Source organism: Nymphaea colorata, chromosome 8 (genome assembly GCF_008831285.2).
Source record: "Nymphaea colorata isolate Beijing-Zhang1983 chromosome 8, ASM883128v2, whole genome shotgun sequence".
Taxonomy (NCBI): domain Eukaryota; kingdom Viridiplantae; phylum Streptophyta; class Magnoliopsida; order Nymphaeales; family Nymphaeaceae; genus Nymphaea; species Nymphaea colorata.
In genome coordinates this window covers 20226574-20250120 of record NC_045145.1, presented here as the reverse complement: position 1 = coordinate 20250120, position 23547 = coordinate 20226574, and the positions used below count along the sequence as shown (strand labels likewise).

Below are 23547 nucleotides of genomic sequence, written 5' to 3'. Positions count from 1 at the left end.
GGGGATGGATGAGGAGGGGGAGCGGCGAGGGAGACGGAGGAGGAGGGAGAGGGAAAGGGAGAGGGGGAGCGAAGAGGGAGAGGGCGAGGGGGGAGAGAGAGAGAGGGGGGGAGCGAAGAGGGAGCGGGAGCAGAGAGGGAGACAGAGGAGGGGGCTGGAGTCGGGCCGAGCCGGGCTGTTGCCGGGTCAGCCTATCGGCACGAGCCAGGTTTTTCCTGGCCCAAACCCAGGTCCGACTGGGTCGGGCCGGCCAGATGCCTAGCCGGCCATCTGAATTGGTAAAACTGGATTCGGGTCCAGTCTGACACAATTTGGTATGCTAGTCACGTGGAGGAACGGTTGATTTTATATGAAAATCCGTTTGACTCTAAAAGTCCACTGTTTGAGTTGAATTCTAGTTACATAAAAGCACCACTTTCTAAGGAAATAACTTAACCCTTCGCGTTCTTGAACGTCCTGAGGTAACGATTCTTCACAGCCTACAACCGGAAGAGCAAGACAGGAACTTAGTGCACAACCATGGCAGACATCACAGAGAAATTAATAAAGTTTTTTTTATTGTAATTTAATTTCCCAAAGTACATAGCCAGCATTCATACTACAGTTGTATCTTCTCTGTCTGTGAATTACTATATTCCTGATCTCTGATCCTTGCGAAGTCGTCGACAGTAATTCCAACTCTGTCAAAATCTTCACAGTCACCACCTTCCTCTCGGAATTTTACGTAATCCAAACAGAGAAATGGTTTATAAACCCTCGGGAAACCTTTCCCTACCATTTCCTCAGGTGCCCAAATGACCTTCTCATCCTCAAAGGACCAGAAGAAAGCCATGGACAGCCTACCTGTGGAAGCTTTCAAGACCACCTTATGTTCTGATGCTCTGAGTTTCCCATTGGACCAAGCTCGAAGCATGTCCCCGATGTTCACCGCTAATACACCTTCTCGTGGCTCTATGTCGACCCATTCACCGGAATTTGCTCTAGCTTTTAGGCCACCGATTTGATCCTGGTAAACAATGGTGATGCAGCTCATGTCAGTGTGCATTCCAAGCCCTTCAAATTCCACACAATCACCATCGGGTGGGATGTAATTGTTGATCCTGAGATACCCATGACATCTAGCAAATTCAGATTCGTGGGCCTTCTTCATTCCATCTCCCAGGCTTGCAAGCAACATGGAGACGATTCTCTTTGCTAGTTCCTGCAGCTTCGCTCCATACTCTCCCAATGCTTCGCTGCCAAGTGAAAATTAAGCGTTCATTCTTCATGATCCTAAGAAACAATTAAATATACCAAAAGTGCATATAAAGAATCATAACTGCCTATAAATGGAATTTATCTTGTGCAAAGAAATTCAAAAATGAAACGTTAAAATCGTTTTCTTAGATACTGATCACATGAATGTAACCTACATGATCTCTAAAGACATGGACATGTATATATGCATCTTTAATTTGAGACCAAAATGAACAGGTCTTTAGGTCGCAGACCCAATCTTACGACAGAAAAAATTGAAAAGAACAAAAGAAAATGAGAAATAGCCATTGCCATCGTGATGATACTACCATAACTCCAGTTGAGGTTCACCGACGAGAGCAGATGACCAGTTGGTAGCAGAGGCACCAAAGTCGGGGCCATTAACGCGAATGCTTTCGAAAAAGGGAGAGACGACGAAGGGGGGCGTGTAGCTTCTGAAAGTGGAGCCAGGTCCAATCTTCCTCTTTGCTTGGAAAGGAAAGTTAAATAGGGGCTTAGAGAGGGAGTACACCTTGTCTGGGACCTCCATTGGTATGCCATGATTGGCTACCAGGAAGATACCCCATTCTTGGCATGTATAATAGAGGCTGGCCAGGTCTGTCTCCTCTAAGGGCTTCGACATGTCCATTATCAGAGGGAATTCAGGTTGAGCTTCAGGTGCGGTCATCCGCGAATCGAAGAGGGAGGATTCACACAGAGAGAGAAAGAGGGAGAGAAGAGAAAGAGAGGTGTTTACAGGTTAATTAGTGCCACTATCATTCGGAGATTGTACAGCCGAGGGGTCTTTAAACTCGAGCAGTTCTTAGAGGTGAAGCAACATCCTCCATTGTCAGTCAACTGAGAATTCTCCCCCTCAGCACTACACGCACACGGATACACACAAAAAGGTGGGGAAGTATAATGGTCGCTTGCTTGGAGTTGGGGTGCACGTTAAGTATGAGGGGAAAAGTCAGACTGTTAATTAATCTACAGGAAAAATTACAAAATTCCTCCAAAAAAGGCTTTTCGTCTCTGTTTTGGCAAAATGGGACTTAAGAGTCCTGATTGCCCTCTTGATCGCCTGAGCATACGGAAGTTGAAAAGGAAAGAGGAAAAAAGAAAACCCTTAGTTGAAAACCTTAGATCAAGCCTCAATTTTGTGTTCTTGAGTTTCCTTGTAAGCCATGATGGTTGTGGCTTATGTCATTGAAAGATGCAAACCTCATCCCCTACAAACGAACTTTAATTCGCCTTCACAGTTAGTCTAATAGACCTGATTTTATTCAGGTCGGCCGGCCTCAGGGAAAGCCTGTTTCTTCAAATTCCGGCCAGTACCTCATAGGTGAGAAAATACTATCTCTGAAGACTATTACATGAAAACGCATAGAAAACCGTGTTTCCCATACGTAGAGATAGCTCATTCTCTGATGTTCATCACAGAGATCTATGAAAGAAAACCACTTGCATGCTTACCGGGGTTCGCGTCATGCCCGTGACATATATAATATACTATTCCCAAGTCAATCAATTCCGCACTTGATATATTGCTACATGGCCTGTACTTTGAGTTCAATACTTTAGCACTGCACCATGTTTCCTGTTCATTCCAGACATTACAAAGAAATACATCTGGATATTGCTAGGAACAATCCATATTCTCACCGACTCATATGTGCATGTGATTCTAGCCATCGAGATGCATTGGTAGGACGCACGGCTGAGATCAAACGCCATCTTGCACATAGTATATCTTCCTTTTTTCGTGATCTGCGTGAATCTTTTGGCCTGCTAAATGGAAATTCCATTTGGACGAAGAAAAGACGTCGGGATCATGTTTCTTTTTATTCTACAGCAACTGAAACTTTAGTATTGAAGCAGAAATACATAAAACATTTGAAATGATTGTCATATGCTTTAGTGCCCATAGAATTCTAACTTATAGAATGGCTCGAACCAAGTAATTCTATGGTACCTCACCAATCACAGTACAGTAATGATCAGTTCATGGGTCCCATTAATTATTGTGGAGCCCACACAATGGATACTACTTCGTTTGATAGATCCCGTGCTCCTCACCATCATACGCATGTTCTTTCTTTCAGCATCTATATCTGTATATAACCACGATCAGATTCTTAAGTTTGTGGTCACACGTTGTGACGAGAATAAAAGAATATATTCAGAACATATCGAGCGGTTCACATGCACAATATATACCTTTAACATGGCTTAGAACAAATCGAAAGGAAGTTTCTCAGCTTCTGTAACTTGTCGGATCCACACCAAAAACTAATCCACTATGAGTTAATCAGCAAATACTACTTCTCATTTGGTTTGGTAACAAAATAATGCCGTCACCAAGTCATTCATTGTTGATTATAACCGAAGATTTGTACATCAACGGAAGAATACGAAAACCAATTAGAAAGAGCAGACTATTGATGAAGCGATCGACAGACGAGACCCACCAAGTGGAAAAGAGAGCGTCGGTCAGGTGCCACACAATCGCATATATAAATTGCGTTCTCTTATGTTCCAAAAGTTTAATTTTTAAGGTTACTCCTAGATGGAAAAAATTGTAGCAATACGTTTATCGATTTTCGGTCCAAATTCATGAGAAAAGTAACTCGCTTTGTTGCATCTCGCGTAAAACCTGCTTCCTCCTACGTAGTCGGTGCAACTCAACATTAATATATTTCCCATAGCTATCTATAGAGAGGTTGAAAGCTTCAAGGAGGTTGGTGCAATGAACTGAGATTTCAGGAAAACACCTGCAGGGTAGGTTCTTGAAGATTTTATTAGCAAAAAGTTAAGTACACACACACAAATTAGTCTCTAGTGAGACCAGACGCCTTAAAAGAAGAAGGCAGACCAAAAACTGATTACAGAAAGCTTTTCTCACACAGGGTTTCCCAATGTCCCATGGGGAAGCTCCCATTCTCTGTATTCTTCAGAGCCAACAAAAACAGTGAGTAAGGGACACGCTTCAATGGCTGGAGGCTCACTTTTGCATCATTAGCTTCACACCCCGCCTGCATAAATTCCTATTTCTCTCGCTCTGTTGACCGCTTGCTGAATGGATTGGGCTTTGGCCATAAAAAAGTAGTCGAAGTTGAAAACGATTCATGGTGTCCCACCTTTTACGCAAGCCTAAACAGGTGTAGGCCTTAAATTAAAGCAAGTTGTTGACCACGAGGTTTGATCATGCACCTGAGGATGCAATTAAATTGCACATCTTGGTTTAATTTCTGGTGTTAGAAAATGACATAAGTTGTTCATTAATTTCCATTATATAGTGTATGCATGGGGGAGTCGTATCCCCAGAACTGTCCACTTCCCTAGGCACCACATCGAACTTCTTAACACGCTGCATTTTTGTAAAAATGAAGCAAAACATTCCTCATAGTAATCGCGACAATATTAACTTGGTTGCAAGAAATTGATAGCGTGGGAGACGCACAACATACAGCCCGTTTTGGTTGTTAACAAAGGGAACGGCTTCACTTGGAATGACAGCAGCCTTTCGTGGCTTAATAATTACTCAAATGTTGCAAGTGCCACCTGCAAACACCGCGTGAGCAAGTCGAGCGATGACCGAAGCTTTCTCCTCTCTCTTCCTCCATCCGCTCAAGGGTCCAAGACTGGTTTTTGATGCACCAGCAAGCACCTTATGATATCCTCTGGTTCCATGGACGGCGCAGATCAGGCCGTGCCGACATCTGTTAAAGGGTCTCTTCATTTGGAATGCAGCTGATCATCCAACTATGATGCTTCGTGATGCCGTTTATCCCATAAGCGAAAGGGCGTCCTAGGAAAGGAAGTGGTAGGCGACTTAACTCAGGATATGATCAAAATTTCAACAATTTAATTAAGTAATTTCTCTTTTAACATAAGAAAAATATTTTTTTCTATGGAGAAAAAGTAACTAATAATTTGAGATTTTATTGACTTACGTGAGACGAGTCCAGAGCTAACAAAGACCATGGCCAGTATCACACGTTATCTAATAATTTTACAAACTTATTCTAGCCAATCTTCCTTACCTGACTTGTGGCTTGTGAAACAAAACTATCTAGCCAGACCGAACTTTTGATTGGCCAACAGTTTCCCTCGTTCCTTACCTGCATGGAAAGGCGTCTCCCGTGCTTGGAAACATATCCGACTTAATATCAAATGGCAATGGAGATAAGGTTCGCTTATGGCAGGACTGGTGGCCTGATGAGCCTCTAAATAAGAAGGTCCCAAGTGAAATGCTTAATCTCGTCGTACCAACCCTCCGGATCTCGATTAGAGAAGCAGTGTTGGAGGATGGGAAGTTACCGCAGAATTTTTTGTCTGACTACGTGGGTAATGTCCAAACTCCCTTTGCTCACATATGGGCAGTCAGATCAACTCAGTTGGATGATGAACCCTGGTAAATGAAATCAGCAGGCGTACCATTTGAAACTTCGTAAGGCTTAAGGGTCCCGATTGACACCACCTCATTTGGAAGACCTTTGGAATCCCCCGCGCGAGGTGGATTGTGAAGGTCTGCTTCTGTTGGAGTCCAGATTAATGAAGTAGAGATTCCACATTGTGTTCAGGTGTGAACTTTGCAAGAACCAACACAGGATGAAATGGGAGGAAATTTGAAAACAAGCCCCTCCTTGCTACAAGCCCCTCCTTGCTTGCCTGAAAGTTTGTTAAGGAGCATATACTACAGCTAAGATGGAAGAATGACCAGAGAGAAGCGGTCCAGATCTGGCTTGACACTGGGATTCCCTTAGGCGTGCTGGAATGGACAGATTTACGGTGTTGCTCCTTAGTTACTGCTGCTGGAGGGGCTCAGATTTACGGTGTCTAAATGGAGACAGCTCCCTGATAATCAGATATGTGTGGACAGACTTAATTAGGAAGGGCTTTTCGCCGATGCAACAAGCTGCTAGTGGACAGAGGCATCCTTTTTTTATTCCGTCAGAATTTTGCTTCAATGCAGCAACAGAAGGCTGAAAAACGGCTATTGCCAGGATGATTCAGAATCGATCTCCATTCCATTCCTCAATTTTGGTGAATTTCCCTGGTTCTAACTATGTTTCAGTTTAGTGAGGAACTGCCAATTGATGTTTCTAAAATGCATCTCCATACTCTTACTGTAGTTCTGTTTAAGGAATGATGAGGATTGGGCTGAGGGCTAGCCCTTCCTTTTGTGTATCTCTTTGTTGCTTCAAGGTTATCTGTTAGCCTGCATTTTTTCTAACTGTATATATATTTTTTGTCAATAAAGGTTGGGGGACCTATTCCCCCACCCCCCCCCCGCAGCTGTTATCTTCTCCGTTACACTGTAGCTAAATTCAAACAAGTACCGAAAATCTCTCAGAACAGGTGCAGCTTGTTACTTAGCTTCCATGGGTAGTTACAGAATCACTTGCCACAAAGTACAGAGTAGAGACTTACGTTTCACTTAATAACAGGCTAAAACGAAGCAAACACTGCTCATTAGAAATTACATTGATCATTCAAACTGAGGCTGGCACAGCGTTCAAAGACCCGTCTTATTATCTCTTGAGCCTCATGGTAGCGTTCTAAATGCCCACGCATAAATAAAGAATCAATGTTGAAGATGAACTCAAGACCACGACTCGATGTTGAACCTACCAACTTTTTCCAATTGCCTAAGTAACCGAACAGCAGATTCTCGAGGAACACCAGCCTCTTTTGATATGATGTCCTCTAAGCATGAAGTAACATCAGCTGGCATCTTGGATGCAGAGCCAGCAATATATACAGCAGCACCATCACTCAACAGGTTCCAAATGCGTTGGCTCTCTTCCTGCATCTTGTGCTGTACATAGACCTTACGTGGTTGATCCCTGGAAAAAGCAACAAAGAATCCTCCTCCTTTCTCTTCTGAAAGAACCCCACAACCATGTGCATGTGAAAGCCAAAAGTCCTTGTACAGAAAGTCTTTCTCCTTATTTCTGCAACCAAAGAAGAAAAGGGTAGGAGCAGTAGGACCAGCAGCACTTTGTACTTCTCTTTCCTGTATAAAACCTCGAAATGGAGCGCAACCAGTCCCTGGTCCAACTAGAATGAGAGGCAGAGGTGGTGATGGGTATGGAAGTGAGCCATGACGGAACCATGCAGGAATTTGTGTTCCTGCAAACAGATTTTCAGGGGAAAAAGAACCAGATAGGCAGATACCATATCATTACTTATTAGAAGCACAAATTCTGATTAGCCAACTTTCAACAAAGGAAAAAAAAATGTTAAATGAGGTGAACCTTTACCTGGGTTTAAACCTGCAAGCCAAGAAGAGCAAAGGCCATGTCTTTTCCGTTTTAGTGGAGTTGACCATGACACAACAGCCACCGTCAAATGAACTTGGTTCGGATGAAGTGAAGGGGAAGAGGCAATGGAAAATAACCGTGTTTTTAATGGAGGAACCAACTGCACTAGCCAATCAAAAGGCATCTGAACAGAAGGGAAATCCTCCAATACCTGCAGTATGAATTTGCTGTCAGTTTTCTTGTATGATGACCTCATATTCTCATCCGATTGCATATCAAAGAAAGGGAGGGTACTTATATATTGTCATAGACATCATGTCACAGGATTCAAAACAATAGAAAGCTGCAGAAAGTGAACAAAAGCTGCAGCAAAAAATCAGATTTGCAGGTTAACGGAAAGACATGATTTCCAAATTCTTAAAAAAAGCTGAATTCTACAAAAACCACACAATCTGCACGTGCATGGATGGTCAAAAGCTAAAGCAGGTGTAATGATGCAGGGAACACCTCCCTGCTGCTGGACCAATTCCAAGCTAATGTCCACTTTCTGTCGATTCCTAGTCCAGATGCATTCCCAAACTACACACCTTTATTTTGTCAACCATTACTCGCAAGAGATTTCTCAAGTACCAAGCTCCAATGCAAGGTTGAAACATACAGGCAAGAGAAAGGCAAGCAATTTGGTGTTTATAAGAATCAAGCATCCATAACTATTAATAGCTGACAAAGTATGGCAAATAAAAGAAGAAGAATTAACACAAAAGATTATGAAGTACCCATAGAGCTACACTGACGTGGATTTGGGGGAAAGGTCACAATTTTTGACTTGACACAGAGAAAATAAAGTGGTTTACTTGATTGGGAACAACAAAACCAAGACCCACATCCTGCAACACTGCATGGTTCTCAGAATAGCCATCTTTTAACGGAAAAAGAAAAGTTGTGAAGAAGAATAAAAATCTAAGTTCTCCATATTATATATTCCATACTAAAGAAACTAGTAATACGAACAACCTTACTAAATTGAACTCTGGAAAGTTCATAAAGCAAGCAGTGTCATGTGATACACAAGAAAACACTACAGCTTACACACTGAAGTATGGACTGCTAATTTATAAAGAGAATGCAACAGGATAACACGATAGGTGTGCAAATGCTTATACAGGAAATGAAGTTGTGGAAACTTATTTTGCTTTTACACTAATAAATTATTATGCCACAAAAGAATTTCACAATTTGAGACACAATCACCTCCAGGACTGTTCTTCTTTCTTTTTGGTTGTATTGGTACAGGTCATCTCTACCTTCTGGGGAAGCGAAATATTGAAGCTTTTCCTTTTCATGCTCAGCAGTCGCAAAAAAACTCATCACCTGCAGCAAACAGTATATATAAATAAAGTGACAATTTCATCTTTAATGCTAACTACTCTGCTAATGGATGTAACCTCCAATATCAATGCATTGACTTTATTTTTGGCATAACATAGTGCACCAAAATTTTAGAATGTCAAAACATAATCTTTTTCCAATAATCAGAACGAAGCTGCAGGTAAGTTGCAATGATAAGCACCCTAAGTAGTAAGAGTCTGGTTCATAAAGTTTGATTTTTTTCAATTCTATCCACTTCCTATGCCTTAAAATTTCATTTCTCTAGGATTCCTAAACTTTCTGGGTTCCTGCTTCAATTTGTTACAGATTTTACTCACCTATACATTTGCTGCTTCTGGTTTTTGAGTCTAATAATAAGTCGAATACAATTAATAATCTCGTTTTGACGAATTATAAAAGGAACATACAAGTACCATCATGTTCCCATGCTAAGTAACAATGCCCCCTTTCTTTTTCACTTAAATGAAGATAAAGGTAAGCTGACATGAATGCTTAAGATGTGTCTCCCCTCTGTTTAAACATCTTAAGAATCACATAGATGTACATCTGTTTGACTTAGAGATGAAAAAGGATGATTCGAATCATACTGAGTAGCCAGCCAACTTCCATACTTTTCCAAATACGGTATAAGGTCAAAACTTTGATGAAGGTATCTTACCTCAAAAAAGTAACGTCTAGGTGAAGCTGAAGCAATGTCCATTGTTAGGTCCACAAATTTTCTCAGTTTAACAGGCTTCTTGAAGTTCTCCAAATGAGCCAGATTTCCCCTTCCTGGATCAGCATTGTGCACCTAAAAGAATTAACATTAAAATTTTACTAATTTTCAGAGTAATCTGTCAAAAACAGATGGAGCCATTAGAATGAAGAATTTCATGGCAGAGAAAATACAGTAAGTTGTCAAAACAAAAATGAACAATCCCAAAACAACTAGCATAAAAGAAAAAAATATACTGGTGTTCCAAAGTTTTATGCCAAGAAAGTTAATTTGATTCCGATTGAAAATAACTCATCTAATCATTGCAGGAAAGAAAGATTCATATTAGTCTTAAGTCTTTTATCAAGAGGATACCAAAAGATCATTATCACGGTCAAGCCTAACAGAAACAGAACCACCAACATTCATTTATTACATGCAAGCTCCAATTTCAAATAAAAATGGAAGAGATAAACCACTTTCTGTAGCTCAGGAAATTTAAAAACCAAAAACATTTTGAATGCTTCGTATCACTTATAGCCAAGCTTTAGCCAAAATACTCTTAAATAAGAATCATTATCACCTCTATCAATGTTGGGCATTTTGTGAGGTTTCCATCACGATATTTCAGAAAAGCACTTTTCTCAGACATCTTAAAAGATTGTGTATAATGGAAAATTTCCATGTTTTTCTGAAGTAACAATTGCTCATAAATTTTTCTATACATGGACAGTGTCCCAAATTACATTAACAGATAGCATCAAACCACAGGATTGAGCACTTCACAGCCTATGTGATTACTTGGCAACAAGATTGACATAACAATTTGTTGTTAAAAGGACATGAAGTAACAGTCTTCGAGCAAAACATTTCTTACCAGACTTTGTCCATAAAAGGTAAAACATCTGAGTAGCATGACAAACCTAGAAAAGATATATTATTGGGAAAAGGGAAAAAAGGGCTATATAATTTAACCCATTTTCTGTCAACCATCCCAAAAAAGAAAATAGTGAATGAGCTCATAATTACCGTTATATAAGCATCAGCATCCAGATTACACCGACATATAAAGGCATCCACAGCATCTGGATTTTGACTTGGGAGAACCTCAAGAATATCACCTACTTCATATTTTATATCCTACCAAGAAACCATCGTAAGATCAACATCATTAAATTGAATATCATAGTGACTGGACAATCTGAAAAATGGGTGCAAGAGAGGATTAAGAGAAGCTGAACAGATGGAAAACAAGAAAAAAAAAAACTTAGAGCCAAAGACAGTTTATTTGAACCCCTAGTTTAGAACCAAGAGAAACAAGAAGCTTGATATTAAAGCTCAAACCACAATCTAGCCATAATCATGCATAAGATAGGTTGGACTTACAGATGAAAGAATTTCAAATTCAAAATGTCGCACGTCCCTGTCACTTTCTGCATTTGTGAGGCGGCTATTTGTTGTCTTCACATGTAGAAACAAGACAAACAATCCATAAAAAGATATTAGCTATCATGCACAATAAATGATAAAACAAGGATGCACATAAGAGAGAAACAATGTTTGCATTTACATCGATCCTCGATGTGCTTACAAGGACAGAACTGAGAGATCCAGCATCTGACCTTTTGGTTCAAGGCTGTTCATCATGCCTTGCAGGGAAGGGCATAAATTGGTAGGACTAATTTTCAATATATGCTATGCAGCATGAGTTTAATCAGATTTCGATTTGTGTCTACAAGTCAGACATGAAACTCAACCAAGCAAGAAAAGAGTCCAGATAAGAAGGTTAAAGCAAAGTTCTAATAGAAGTCAAACAAATGAAAGTGAAGCCAAAAGTCTGCAATCAACAATGATGGAATGTATGCCAATCTTTTCTGACAGCACTATTGGAATAAAACATGGCTAAAATTATCGGAGAATGATGTCTTGTATTTATTGTTGAAATAATCAAATAGATAATAGTGCACGTAATCATACCATTTCTATATAACTGTGTGGTGTGCTGTTAGCAGGATGAAACTTTCCATGAACTAATGAGCGTGCTTCTCTCAAGTGCTCGAATTCTGAAACAATCACATCAATTTTAAATAATTAAACTATTTGATCATTCGATTACTATAAGAACCAACCCCATACATGACATGAAGTCACACAATTTATATTCAAGTACAGTCATAAACAACACATCAGGAAACATTGGCATCCGTAATCACACTAATTCAATCCAGAGAAATAGATTCCTTGCATGATTTGGTGACCCATATTAAATGTAGTGCCCCCACAGGTGCAGTAAATGGTTTCCAATATCAGCAAGTTGCAAGTGCACCCAACACACAGCGACAATGCATAGATGCACTGTGTGCTTGCTTGTTTATATATATATATATACATATATATATATATATAATCTTTGGGGGCACTCCACTTATAACCGTTCAGGCAGTTTGGCCAAACTCCAGCTGGTTTTCTGAAATCTGATTTCGTGGATTATGGGGTCCAAAAAAAATTTTGAAATTTGATGCACTGATTGGTTTTTGCTTTCTATGAGCAGTAAAAATCAATGGTTTTAAATCATTTTAAGCCATCAAAAATTGAGTGGTCATAAAAATCAACATTGGATCTGTAACAACCCGACCTACTCATGGGCTCGGGTCCCTGGTTCGGCGGATCCCAACCCGTCCCCTACCATTTTGTTGTTTCAACCCCAGAAAGACTAGGAACCAGGACAACTATCTATTCAATAATCCCTTTCATTAGCCATTGAAGATCCTCCACAATCTTCAATACGGGACCAATCCACCCTCTTTTAGGCACACATGTGGGACACTAAGTCCAAGTGTTGAACCGGCTCTTTGAGCCCACTGTAACAACCTGACCCACTCTTGAGCTCGGACCCCTGGTTCAGCGGATCCCAACCCACCCGCTAGCAGTTTCGACTCTAGCCCCAAAAGGCTAGGAACCAGTATGTAGTGACCCCCTTTATAAGCCCTTGAGATCTCTCACAATCTTCAATATGAGACTAAATTTTTTTAGTGTTACAATCCACCCCCCTTAAGGCACACGCGTCCGCACGTGTGGGACCCTAGGTCCGAGTGTTGAACCGGCTCTAATACCACTGTAACAACCCGACCCACTCCTGGGCTTGAATCCCCGGTTCGGCGGATCCCAACCCGCCCCCTAGTAGTTTTTGGTTCTAACCCCAAAAAGGCTAGGAACTAGGACAACCAACTATTCAATAACCCCCTTCATAAGCCCTTGAAAATCTCCCACAATCTACAATACGAGACTAAATTTTTAGGGTGTTACAGGATCACAATCATTTTTTCTTTTTCAAACTTATATTTTGAGCCTTTCAAGTTCATTAATGGAGTCAGATTTAGTGGAGTATTGAATCAACTTGTCACACACACACACTCATATATATGTATATACATTATACACACACAGTGAGAGAGAGAGAGAGGAATGTCGTGTAGAAGAAGCATAAGAGATATACCTGAGTTTTTTGAAATGGATTTCTCCACTTTATCATCATTGTGGTAGAAAATCTTATATTTAGGAGGATCTAACACTCTGACATTGGGATCAAAAATCTGTACACTACTGTCAAACAACATAGGAAATCTATGTTCCATTGATGCCCATAATGATGCCAACCATTGGTCGAGAGCAGCTTCGTAACTGCCACATAAATCCAGAAAATGTCTTGTTTCATGTTTACTCTCACTCCATTTTGGTGAAAACAGCAAAATGGTTAAGGAAAAGAAATGTGAATATTGACACAAACTATGCATAGGGAAACTAGAAAAGGTATATAATTTAAATACGTGCAAGGAATTAACACATCATACACACGTGGCACAGATGGAAGTTCTGAAACGCAAGAAAGCCAAGTGCTTCAGTGTACAGTGTATGATCTGGTAGGCCCATTACATGGTACGTGTATCACATGAAACTTCCTTCACTAGAATATGAATGTGTGCATTTTCATGTGCCTATGTATAAGACAGGAGCTAAGGAATACGAGCGTAACAAGCATGATAGTATCTTTCACGGTTTCACAAGTCAATTAGGCTCATGCCAAATAATTGACATTCAGTTAGATGATTAGCAGTCGGACACTTCCATGTTCTTACAAAGTTATTCTTAGGTGTCACTGTTTCATTGCAACAAGTAGAAAATAAGATCAAGGTATCAATCTCCTGCTACGAGCGTATGAAGTGGAATAGTTTGACGAGCAGGTGGCTGACTAAACGAAGGAGTAAATCGCTTCTAAACATCAACAAGGTCCTTGAGTAAAATACATTCATACCCGGAACGGTGTTGATCATCTCCAAGACCCTTTTCAATAATTCGCTGGGCGCCAAGGTCTGCAAGCCTTCTGTCAAGCTTCTTTGCGACCATCTACAACGAAGGAAGAAATCGTAAAACAACACCAGAAGCCCCTAAAAGGATGTTTACTTTAGAAAAACAGAAATTGGATCAAGATTGACGTAACTCCAATGATGACAATAGTGCAATTGACAAAATCTGTGTAACAGATGTTCGACCATAACGATTTCGACTATTTCATTGACAGGCGATGTAATTAAATCCTAACAAAACTTGACGCTGGCTTTGTCAATAAAATGCAGCTAGCGATCCATTGAATATTCCAGTAGTCGCTATCAATGTGGCAACAATGAGAATGCGTTTATAGATACCAACAAGATAGCATACTGTCCACCATATCTACTTACAAACATCAGCAGAAACAACTATTAAAGTGACTATCAAGAAGAAAGTGCCATTAACTATTGCAAATGAAAGAGGAAACTTACGTTATACTTCTGGTATCCAGAGTCGCCCAACCCGAAGACTGCATAACAGACACCTTCTAGCCATTGCGTGCTTAGATTTCTTTGCAGAAGGTACTTCCAGAACTCCTGAAAATTACAGAAACCATAACCATTCAAGAGATAAAATTTCCAGGAAAAATCGAAACTTTTAGACATTGGTCAACAAGCCCAACCTTCATTGAATCCGGCGTGTCACCCTGACCAGTAGTGGAAACAACAAAGAATACCGCCTTCTCGTCTGATAGGCGTTTCTGGAAAAAAGAGACACAATGGGACATCAGTCAGGTGGGTAAGCAAGAAAACAGAAAAATCTTCCATGCAGATGCAATTACAATAAAATTTAAAGGAGACAGCCGCTCACCGCCTCAAATTCGTCGAGAGAAAGAACAGCAGCACGGCACGACCTGCGACGGGCCTCGCGCTCGACGCGTTCGGCGGCGTCCTGCGCGTTCCCCGTCTGCGTGGCAAAGAGAATCAGCAACCTCTGTTCGTTCTCCATGCCCGTCTCAGTCATCGCCAGCGGTACCCTCTATTGGACAATGGACGACCAAATAACATAAGAAGCTAGAAACACGTTATATATAGGAGGTCGGCTAAGATGCAATCCGCCTCTCTGACGCATTTCGTCAAACACGTTGAGGATGGTGACGACGGTTGCGGTTGCCGACAAACCTCGAATGAAGCTCTTACTGCACTTCAAACCTTCGGAGCCGGGTAGGTACATAAACGAAAGTACACGTGGGGCCATGGAATCAAGCTCAACGCCACACTGGATCTGAGTTTCGGATCGTATAATTTCTCTCTTGGATCCACTTACGAGTTAAAATTGAAATTCACCCCGCGACAACGTTGACTAATAATTTACTGAAAAAAAAAAAATCTTAAAGGTGACATTTGGTTGCTCCAACTTGAGATTTTTATAATTTTTTCGTTTCAAAAATGCATGAATTACATTATAAATTTGTAAACTTTTGTATCTCAAAATGCATAAAATTCAAGTATGACTTTCTGCATTTAATTTAGGATTTATAAGCATAAAAGGGACCTTAAATTCGTAAATCAGCAGTCAGCTAAAATTATAAATTTCTACCACCAATGAGAGCTTTGAAAGCAAACCCCGGGTTCAAAGAAAGAATACTGTAGGGACACCTACCCCTATTCTAAACCAGTTGACTTAGATTTAAAGAACAGATTTAGTAAGAAAAATGGCATACAAAAATCATTCCACCGGCGTGACGAAGTAAAATATTTGGAGAGACCCTCGCAAGCGTAGGCGATTGCGTCAGGGGATTCAATGGCCTTCCCGTTTCCGTCGATCACATGCCTACCTGTATAGGTGGCGCACGGCCCTATGGACCACTCTGGGCTTTTCTTTTTGATTGACTTGGCTGTATTTTCAATATCCTGATGCAATCTTTGGATCGAGGGAAAGGAAATGGTGTGAAAGGATGAAAAGAAGAAGAAAAGAGAGAGAACGATTGAAGAAGAAGGGAAATAAATAAATAAACTGTTTGCATAAGAAGGAAAGAAAAAGAAAAATAATTGATGAAAATATATTTGTTTAGCCGTACATATCCAATAGAAAGGAACGGGAAAAAACTTTATAAAGTTTCCTGTGGGAGCTGGTAGCCTGGTAAGAACAAATCAAACTTCACCATCTAGCTTCTAACACAAAATGAAGACGCAAAGGAAAGACGAAGAGGACTGAAATTTTAAAGCGAGAAATCTTTGACATATGCAGTGACGATAGCAAGAATTAACAAATGTCGTGATTTTTCTGCGTCTAGAAATCAGTGAACAAAAGTTCACGATATTGACGTGGTTTTCTTTGTTCTCGTACTGAAGTTAGGGGCCGTTTGATGGCCTGGAAATATATTTCTGGAAATATATTTCTGAAAATATAGGAAATGGAAAAATGGAATGGAAAAATTTTTTCCAATTCCAATTTTGGTGTGTGTGTGATGACTCAGAAACCAGCATGCCCATTTTCATTTCAATTTTTTCCAATTCCAATTTTGTGTGTGTTGATGCTCTCACGTCTCAGTTTCTGAGTTAGGGAGGGAGAGGGAGTGTGTCGATGCTTCCCATTATTCAAAACCAGCATGCCCATTTTCATTTTTTCCGACACTGAAGCCCGTTGGACAAAATTCTGCAGAACTTATTGTACCCTTGGTAGCAAGAAAAAACTGTGGCTACTTCTTCCGTGAAATGAATTAGGAACCAACTTTTGGTAGTGAAAATTCGGAACAATGCCCATACGGATCAATTTAGTGAGACTGGGTGTACATAAACTGAACAGATCTCAGTTCCAGGGGGTCAGTGTCACGGTTATGGGGGAAATAATCTCCTCGCAAAGAGTTTTAGACGCGTGGAAACACGAGGGAATGAATATTAACTGGGATTGTTTTTTCCGTCCAGAATCTTGTCGTGACGGTCATTCTAGATAACAAAAATCTCAATTTTCCCAATCTAAAAACTGAACATATTAACAATGATGATGCCATTTTAATATCAGGATAAACTGACGCCCCATCAGACGGCTCAAAACCCCGCTTATATATTGCTTAACGCAAGGCCCTCATTTTCTCATGAAAGTTGGAAAAAATTGCATACTACAATGCATTCGCTACGCTGTCATTACTTGCCGCAGAATAATAACCTTGTGTAATTCACTCATCAAGGATGACGCAACAATCAAAACCACACGTTCGAGACAAAACCCACTGGAACACAAAATGATTTAAGGAAATATTCATGTAATTTATGAAAAGAGCTCCACAGGCGATTTAATATTTGCCATCTTAATTACCTAGTGATTTCGTATAAGACTCTGCAGAAGCTCCAACAAATGGAGCCTCATGAGACAAAGCACAACATCAGTCAGTGGGAATGATAGAACAAGTCATACTGAACTTGCATATAATCTTATGACTAATTCATCAGCTATCTTCACCACCATCAAGACTCAGATAAAAGGGAAGCTCTTAAACTTTGGGGGCTTGGAGCAATCAGAGTCAACCCATCCGATCCTTTTCTTCACATTGTCATAGACGACAAGTTTTCCTCGCAATGATATATCTGCACCATTCAGTTAAGTGAACAGAAGTCAATTGGTAAGATATTTCTAAATGCCAATTGTTGCAATGGAAGAGACAACAGCAATAGACAGGACATAAAAATCAAGCAAGGAATTCAAAAGCAATGATGTCATGAATGATTTAAACAAGGAAGAGGATACCTCCAAGAATAAATGTTTTTCCATCGTGTACTTTGCTCCCGTCTAGAATTCCCAGACAAACATTGCCTTTCCCCTGCATTCAGACGGTGAAGCCTCAAGTGCAGTCAGAAATTGAAAGTGGACAGTAATTTCAACTTTCAACGCATCAGCAGTGAATGATCAATGAAGGAACCAACAATTCAATAGATAAAGAATAGCTATTCATAGAATCCTTACATTTATGACCAAGTAACTCTCAGGAGGAATCTCGAACTCTTTAGATCCAAACAACCATTTCTTGCTAAGCTGAAGGGTCAAGGGTTTGAAGAACTGTTTCACGTCATCAACAGACCTGCAAGACCATCATGTTATCATGCATCGGCTCCTTAAGCACCTGAAACACATGAATGGCAAGGGTTGCCACCACTTATTGGGACCATTCAACCAACCATCAGGTAAATGAACTTTTAGAAATTTCAGTTCCCAAAGATTAGACGTGGTTCTGCACCATTTGCAAGTGCAGTTAGGCAAGTAAGACAACTCAACAATAACAATAAAGTGACAGAGTGTGATGCGACCCACCTAACCTTTTCAGATATTTTTTCTTTCAGCCGAACTGGTTTGGATGCAATAATAAAGGCTTGACAACAAGCGGCTACAGCATCCTGATTTCAAACTTGACCAACCATCAAAACCAGCCAAAAACCAAAACACCAATATAAGGTCACCCGTAAGGACCCATCATCTTTCATATTATGACAATTGGTAGGATCAGAGTTTAATTCCAAAGTCGTTATGTTCAAATTCAAGAACCTGGATATTTAAAGGCTAATGGACTGACTAGGATGCCCCATATCACAACCACAGTCAATTGATGCAGTGGGAGTGACTGCCATGTACTGGTTGAACAGCACCTTGATCCACAGCATGGTGGCAAGCCCAGGATTTATTATCACCAGTTGTGTAGGTAAGGTGGATTTCATGTTTCATGGTAAACTAGAAGCAATTCTCAACATGGCAAAAGAGATCATGTGAAGTGCAAGATAAGATGGTTTAGTTAAAATTAGACAACGTCACAACAAATGCCTGACTCAAAGCCAATCTGAGAAGCAGGTCAAATTTGATTGATGAAGCCAATTCTGACCCAACTAATTCACATCCTTGTAGTAAAAATATGTTAGTCATAGTATAAAAATATGTTAGCATATAGTATCAAAATATGTTATCATACTTTATGCCTGTAATAGTTTTGTATGAGAAAAAGATACCTGACAGGGGCCTTAGCTTGCCAACACACTGGCAAAGTAGTGTCTGATTCATCCAGAACAAATCCATTACTTGTAATGTACTTCAGCTGCCAAAGTATCAATGCTTATTAAAACAATATGGAAGCATTTCATAGTTGCTTTTGTTTCAAGAAGAAGAAAATTCTTACAGAAGCAATCAGACTTTTATAAGCTTCATTTGTGAAATATGTATACGAGCTACCGCTGTCAAAAACCACTGAGGTGAACTTGTCTCCCAACTTAAAATCAAGCTGTTGGCCACCGATGCTTATTTTCAAGATCTCCGAATGATAAAATTTGCTACATAAAAGAAAAACAAGTTAGAAAATAGACACAGATAAGGAATCCAAACCTTTTCGGCAACAATGCTAGAAAGTAACTTAGAAATCCATTAACAATGAAATCAGATGCTTACGCCTTACAGATCAGATATCTTTCATGAAAATTCATGTCTGCAATGGTCTGCTCCAAAACCATGAAAATTCGAATCACACAAATTTCTATGATGATTTAGACCCATTCCAGAAACTATAAGATCACCCTAGGTGAACTTTTATAATACTTGTCACTGAGTGTCTGCTTGTTTCTCTCTCTCTCTCTCTCTCTCTCTCTCTCCCCCCATACATGCATATACCATCCTGCTAGATATCAGATGTTGCCAAATGGATAAAATTTAAAAAATTGTCCCCAAAAAGAAGTCACCACATTGGCATTAGTTATGGTTTATGCCTTATGGTGCTGCGAGGTTATGGTTGTCTTAGTGATGACTTACAGTCCTTTTAGCGACCAACTTTTAAATTTTAGGCCTCCAGCATCTGGCAGAAATTCACTGTGACTAAAACCTGTGTCAACCAATGCCTGTATGTATCACCACATCCCATGATTGTAACCACAATTCTTTCAGTCAGTGGAAAGGATAAACAGCTGCTTAAACTAGTTAACATGAAAATAACTTACAGTGAAGGATTGCTTAGCATTGGAACCCAATTCATTCCCCATGAAGGTACACTGTCATCGCCAAAGAACATGTATCCTCCAGCTTTTATGTCACTTGATATACAATGGCCCACCACATTCTTGACAATTCCTTGACTAGCCAGCTGTGAAGGAAGACTAATTTTAGCATTACTGAGCCCAAGGATTCCATCAGTTTTTGCAGGAGACACTAAGAGTGGACCTTGTTGATCATATGCACACCTGTTCATTTCAAAATCCAAGCATAACATCTTAATTTTGTTCATGTTGCAAGTCAAAGTATTGCTGGAAATATTAGCATCAATCAGCAGGACAAGTTACTAAGCCAATACCCAAAAACAAAAGTAGTTCTAGTGAGGGTCCCATTTGCAATCATAAGCAGCAAAGAATCTCTTGTTAGAACCCCCATAGATGACCCTTGATCTGCATATGTCATCTCATAGTCACACTGATGGCATGCATCACAGTACTTGTGGTTCTGGTCCACCTGTAGCTCAATGCAGAGAGAGTCCTTAGGAGGTACTATCTTTCCTTTTGAAGGTCTGTATAAAGGATGTGGTCCCTGTAATAAACATACCAATCAGTAAGACTAGTAATTTATGTTCTGATACTTCTACATCATTTTCTACTCAGGCACAAAGGGCAGTTTTGCAAAGATAGCAAGATTCCTTAATTTTTAAAATCTGAATAAATATCTGTTGACATAAAATCTAGACATTTTTAGAAGTTTTTCTCATATAAGCAAAAGGATATATATGTATATATTTGTGCATTAATAAGTTGAAGTATTGAAGACCAAAGTTACCAATAATTCGTGAAATTTGCATGTCTTTTCCTAGGCAATAAAACGGAGGCAAACGGCACAAGAAGCAGTTGTCTAAGGCCATTTCCTGTATCTAGCGGTGACACTGCAGACCAGAATTTTCCTTTTACTGACTTGTTTTGTAGCTAAAAGGTTCAGATTCTATAAAATAATAAAGTACTTCCTCCACTCCTTAAGAAGTAACATCATCCATAAAGAAGCATGTACCTTGGCGCAGCTGGTGCATGGGGCATCACACTGAATCCATGTTAAGTCACTTCCAGTATCCATGTCAAGGTAATAGGGTTTTGGAGGGTTCCCGACAAGTATAGATATGTAGTACAGTCTGCACAAGTTCAAGAGAATTATGCTATAAATGGCCGGAGTGAATGTCTGTTTCTGTAATGTTTTAAAAGGAGTTTAATTGTTAATGGGGTTCATTGCCTGGCCAAATGAAATCAAAATTCATGTGCTTCAGCGAATGAATATAGATATTTAGAGATATAACTTGGCTGTGCAGGTGTACAAGCACCGGACTGACACACATAGACACACTCACACACACGGAAAAGATGTAATTTAGTTTACATAAGTTACTTTATTTTGTTGCACTATTCTCCTGAACAAAGACTAACCCATTTCCTTCGTGCTGCCAACTAGAGACAAGTATAGGCCTTCGGTACAGAGATTCAATATGCAAACAGCTTTTGCATGCAAAGACCGTAGAAAGAACTAGCAGAGAACCATGCAACTTTCTCAAAGATCAATTACTACAGGCTTCTATCTTTCTAGGTTTATTTAGTTACAGTGGATGGAAATCGATAAGCCACTCGACAAACGCGCACCAGCTCTTCTTCTGTTGTCAACACACAACTGGTTGTGCAAATAGGCTATTGCCATAAGTTTGTAATGCAGACATTGAGGCGGGATGGAAGCTGATACTAGCCTCTCTTGGGCTTATACTTCCTGGAAACCATGCAGAAACAAGAAAATTTAACAATTCTAGCTCCGCATCACAGGCCGGACATAAGATGAGGCCCTCATCCAAGATTAGCTGGTGACTAAAGCGTTGTTTTCACGCTTACACCACCAGGGCCTGGCTCGGCCTCAACCACAGACGCCTACATTTTTTACCATAACGCATAATTTCATCTGATTATAGTATAAAACACGACTCTTCTAATGAGAGAGCATACCCATCTGGATAAACATTTCCCTTTACAGGAAAGATGGTGGAAGAGTTTGTAGAAGGAACACCAGCGAAGTTGTCCGCAATTATTCTGTTTCTCACTTCATCCCTCCTGATGGCCCTCCCCAACCTCAAAGCAACGTCCTGCTCAACCCCTCGACCATACTTTGGATACAGGGTGTAAACAAATGAATTGTCATCCTTCTTCTCCTCTGAACCATCGTCTTCAAAATGGGAAGCGATTTCAGAAAGACCATTCTGCCACAGAAAAAACATCAAAACTGCAACACCCAACAGAGACATAACTCTCTTGACTTTGAAAACTTTTCTGGGAGGAAAGCCCATCTGTCGTTCTTGAATGGGTGGATTTCTATCACTCTGATTCTGATGAGTTGGGGCTGAAGATGTCTCTGCAAGGGTGAATGCAGCAGTGATGGTCTTCCCCTTAGACGGGTCGTCCTCCGGGGGCAAAGAGATGACCACAACGCCTTTAATCCGAGGTTCCATCCGTAAAACGTTTCCTCTTCCTTCCCCGTATACCTTAAATCTCTTACAGTCGCGAACGGATCAGGCGACAGATCAGAGAAGAGAGTTTCGCAGTCCCCGCAACTCTCCAAGTCATCCCCCTTTCCCAGTAAATGGATTGGGGACAAGAAAGAAGGGGGAGGCTGGACTTTTGTTCCATTTCACAGTGCAGTTTCCGGGAAGCACATATGCATTTGGGGTCCACAGAGAAATAAATTCTTGCATTGACTCTGCGGTTCATCTTTGAATTTGTTCCCCTTCAGCGAACTAGCGATTGAATGTAAAAGAGCTGAGACCGAAAACAGGGCTAGAATGGAAGTAATTCGCCTTTGGGTGTGCGCACTTCCGCATAAAAGGAGAGGAAGACTTGCAGAGTCAGCGACGTAAAATATTTAGGCAGAAGAGAGAAAGAATAAAGGAATTTTTGGGATACATATATGTATATAATAAAATAAAAATATATTTAATAAAAAAAGGAGTATCAACTATCAAGGCATCACCAGGTTTACAAAAACAGTAAGCAACCGAGAAAACACATGTAGGAAGAAGATAACGACGACCGCAGAAAAGCTGGCTACCTCCGTCCAATGCGGAGTGCGACGTGGAGGGCGCGCTACACAGAGTAGGCTATGAAGCTGCACTCCTTTCAAGTGTGTCATCAGGAACAAACGACCCACGATCGCAAAACGAAGAGCTAAGCTATACAGAGACGGAGGACAATTTGGTATGGAGGAGCAACTTATTTAATTTGTATGTAAAAACAAATATAATTTTTATGTTGACTTTGTTATTTTACACATGAATTGAAAGGCACATCTACATAGTTAACCTCTTTTAAATGTAAAAATGTGTGATTCAGCTTGTCAACAAACCGGCCTTATGCACTTCTTGTATATATGATATTAAATTTACATAATTCAAAACATTAATATTGTTAACTTCTCCTGCTCATGGGATTTTAATTAGGCATTAATTGTTTCAGTACAGTTTGTATTTAATTAAATCTATAAAACTTCTTAAAGTATATTCGAGAGACATAATACTCTTCCTCCCATCCAATTGGACAAGAAAGTCAAGCGCTTCGTCATCCAATACCGCCTGATTCAACCGTTACGATTGGACTCACCTTC

General features: G+C 40.2%; 3 protein-coding genes across 3 annotated transcripts; all 3 read right to left on the bottom strand.

The window, feature by feature from the left end:
• Positions 1–598: 598 nt before the first annotated feature.
• LOC116259590 (gibberellin 20-oxidase-like protein) lies at positions 599–1994 on the bottom strand. The gene is made up of 2 exons (XM_031637446.2): positions 1566–1994; positions 599–1235 (listed from the first exon to the last, which is right to left on the bottom strand). The coding sequence occupies exons 1-2, from the start codon at positions 1922–1924 to the stop codon at positions 599–601; spliced, it is 996 nt and encodes a 331-aa protein (XP_031493306.1). The 5' UTR covers positions 1925–1994.
• Positions 1995–6688: 4694 nt separating this feature from the next.
• LOC116258342 (NADPH-dependent diflavin oxidoreductase 1) lies at positions 6689–15392 on the bottom strand. Its single transcript, XM_031635446.2, has 12 exons — positions 14785–15392; positions 14597–14674; positions 14406–14510; positions 13898–13989; positions 13082–13266; positions 11563–11648; positions 10972–11046; positions 10615–10725; positions 9550–9681; positions 8754–8873; positions 7503–7713; positions 6689–7371 (listed from the first exon to the last, which is right to left on the bottom strand). The coding sequence occupies exons 1-12, from the start codon at positions 14935–14937 to the stop codon at positions 6842–6844; spliced, it is 1878 nt and encodes a 625-aa protein (XP_031491306.1). The 5' UTR covers positions 14938–15392; the 3' UTR covers positions 6689–6841.
• Positions 15393–17162: 1770 nt separating this feature from the next.
• Positions 17163–22685, bottom strand: LOC116259189 (aspartyl protease APCB1). Its single transcript, XM_031636869.2, has 9 exons — positions 21900–22685; positions 20932–21049; positions 20234–20463; positions 19884–20123; positions 19076–19226; positions 18909–18994; positions 17878–17992; positions 17662–17734; positions 17163–17501 (listed from the first exon to the last, which is right to left on the bottom strand). The coding sequence occupies exons 1-9, from the start codon at positions 22397–22399 to the stop codon at positions 17389–17391; spliced, it is 1626 nt and encodes a 541-aa protein (XP_031492729.1). The 5' UTR covers positions 22400–22685; the 3' UTR covers positions 17163–17388.
• Between the last annotated feature and the right edge of the window lie 862 nt (positions 22686–23547).

Coding starts and splice junctions, on each gene's coding strand:
- LOC116259590 (XM_031637446.2), bottom strand. CDS start 1,924: ATGACCGCACCTGAAGCTCAACCTGAATTCCCTCTGATAATGGACATG. Junction 1,236..1,565: donor GAACCTCAACTGGAGTTATG/GTAGTATCATCA, acceptor TTCACTTGGCAG/CGAAGCATTGGGAGAGTATG.
- LOC116258342 (XM_031635446.2), bottom strand. CDS start 14,937: ATGACTGAGACGGGCATGGAGAACGAACAGAGGTTGCTGATTCTCTTT. Junction 14,675..14,784: donor CTCTCGACGAATTTGAGGCG/GTGAGCGGCTGT, acceptor TCTTTTTTCCAG/AAACGCCTATCAGACGAGAA. Junction 10,726..10,971: donor AATTTGAAATTCTTTCATCT/GTAAGTCCAACC, acceptor GTTTCTTGGTAG/GATATAAAATATGAAGTAGG.
- LOC116259189 (XM_031636869.2), bottom strand. CDS start 22,399: ATGGAACCTCGGATTAAAGGCGTTGTGGTCATCTCTTTGCCCCCGGAG. Junction 21,050..21,899: donor GGAAATGTTTATCCAGATGG/GTATGCTCTCTC, acceptor GAACTTGTGCAG/ACTGTACTACATATCTATAC. Junction 17,502..17,661: donor AAAAACATTTATTCTTGGAG/GTATCCTCTTCC, acceptor TGAATGGTGCAG/ATATATCATTGCGAGGAAAA.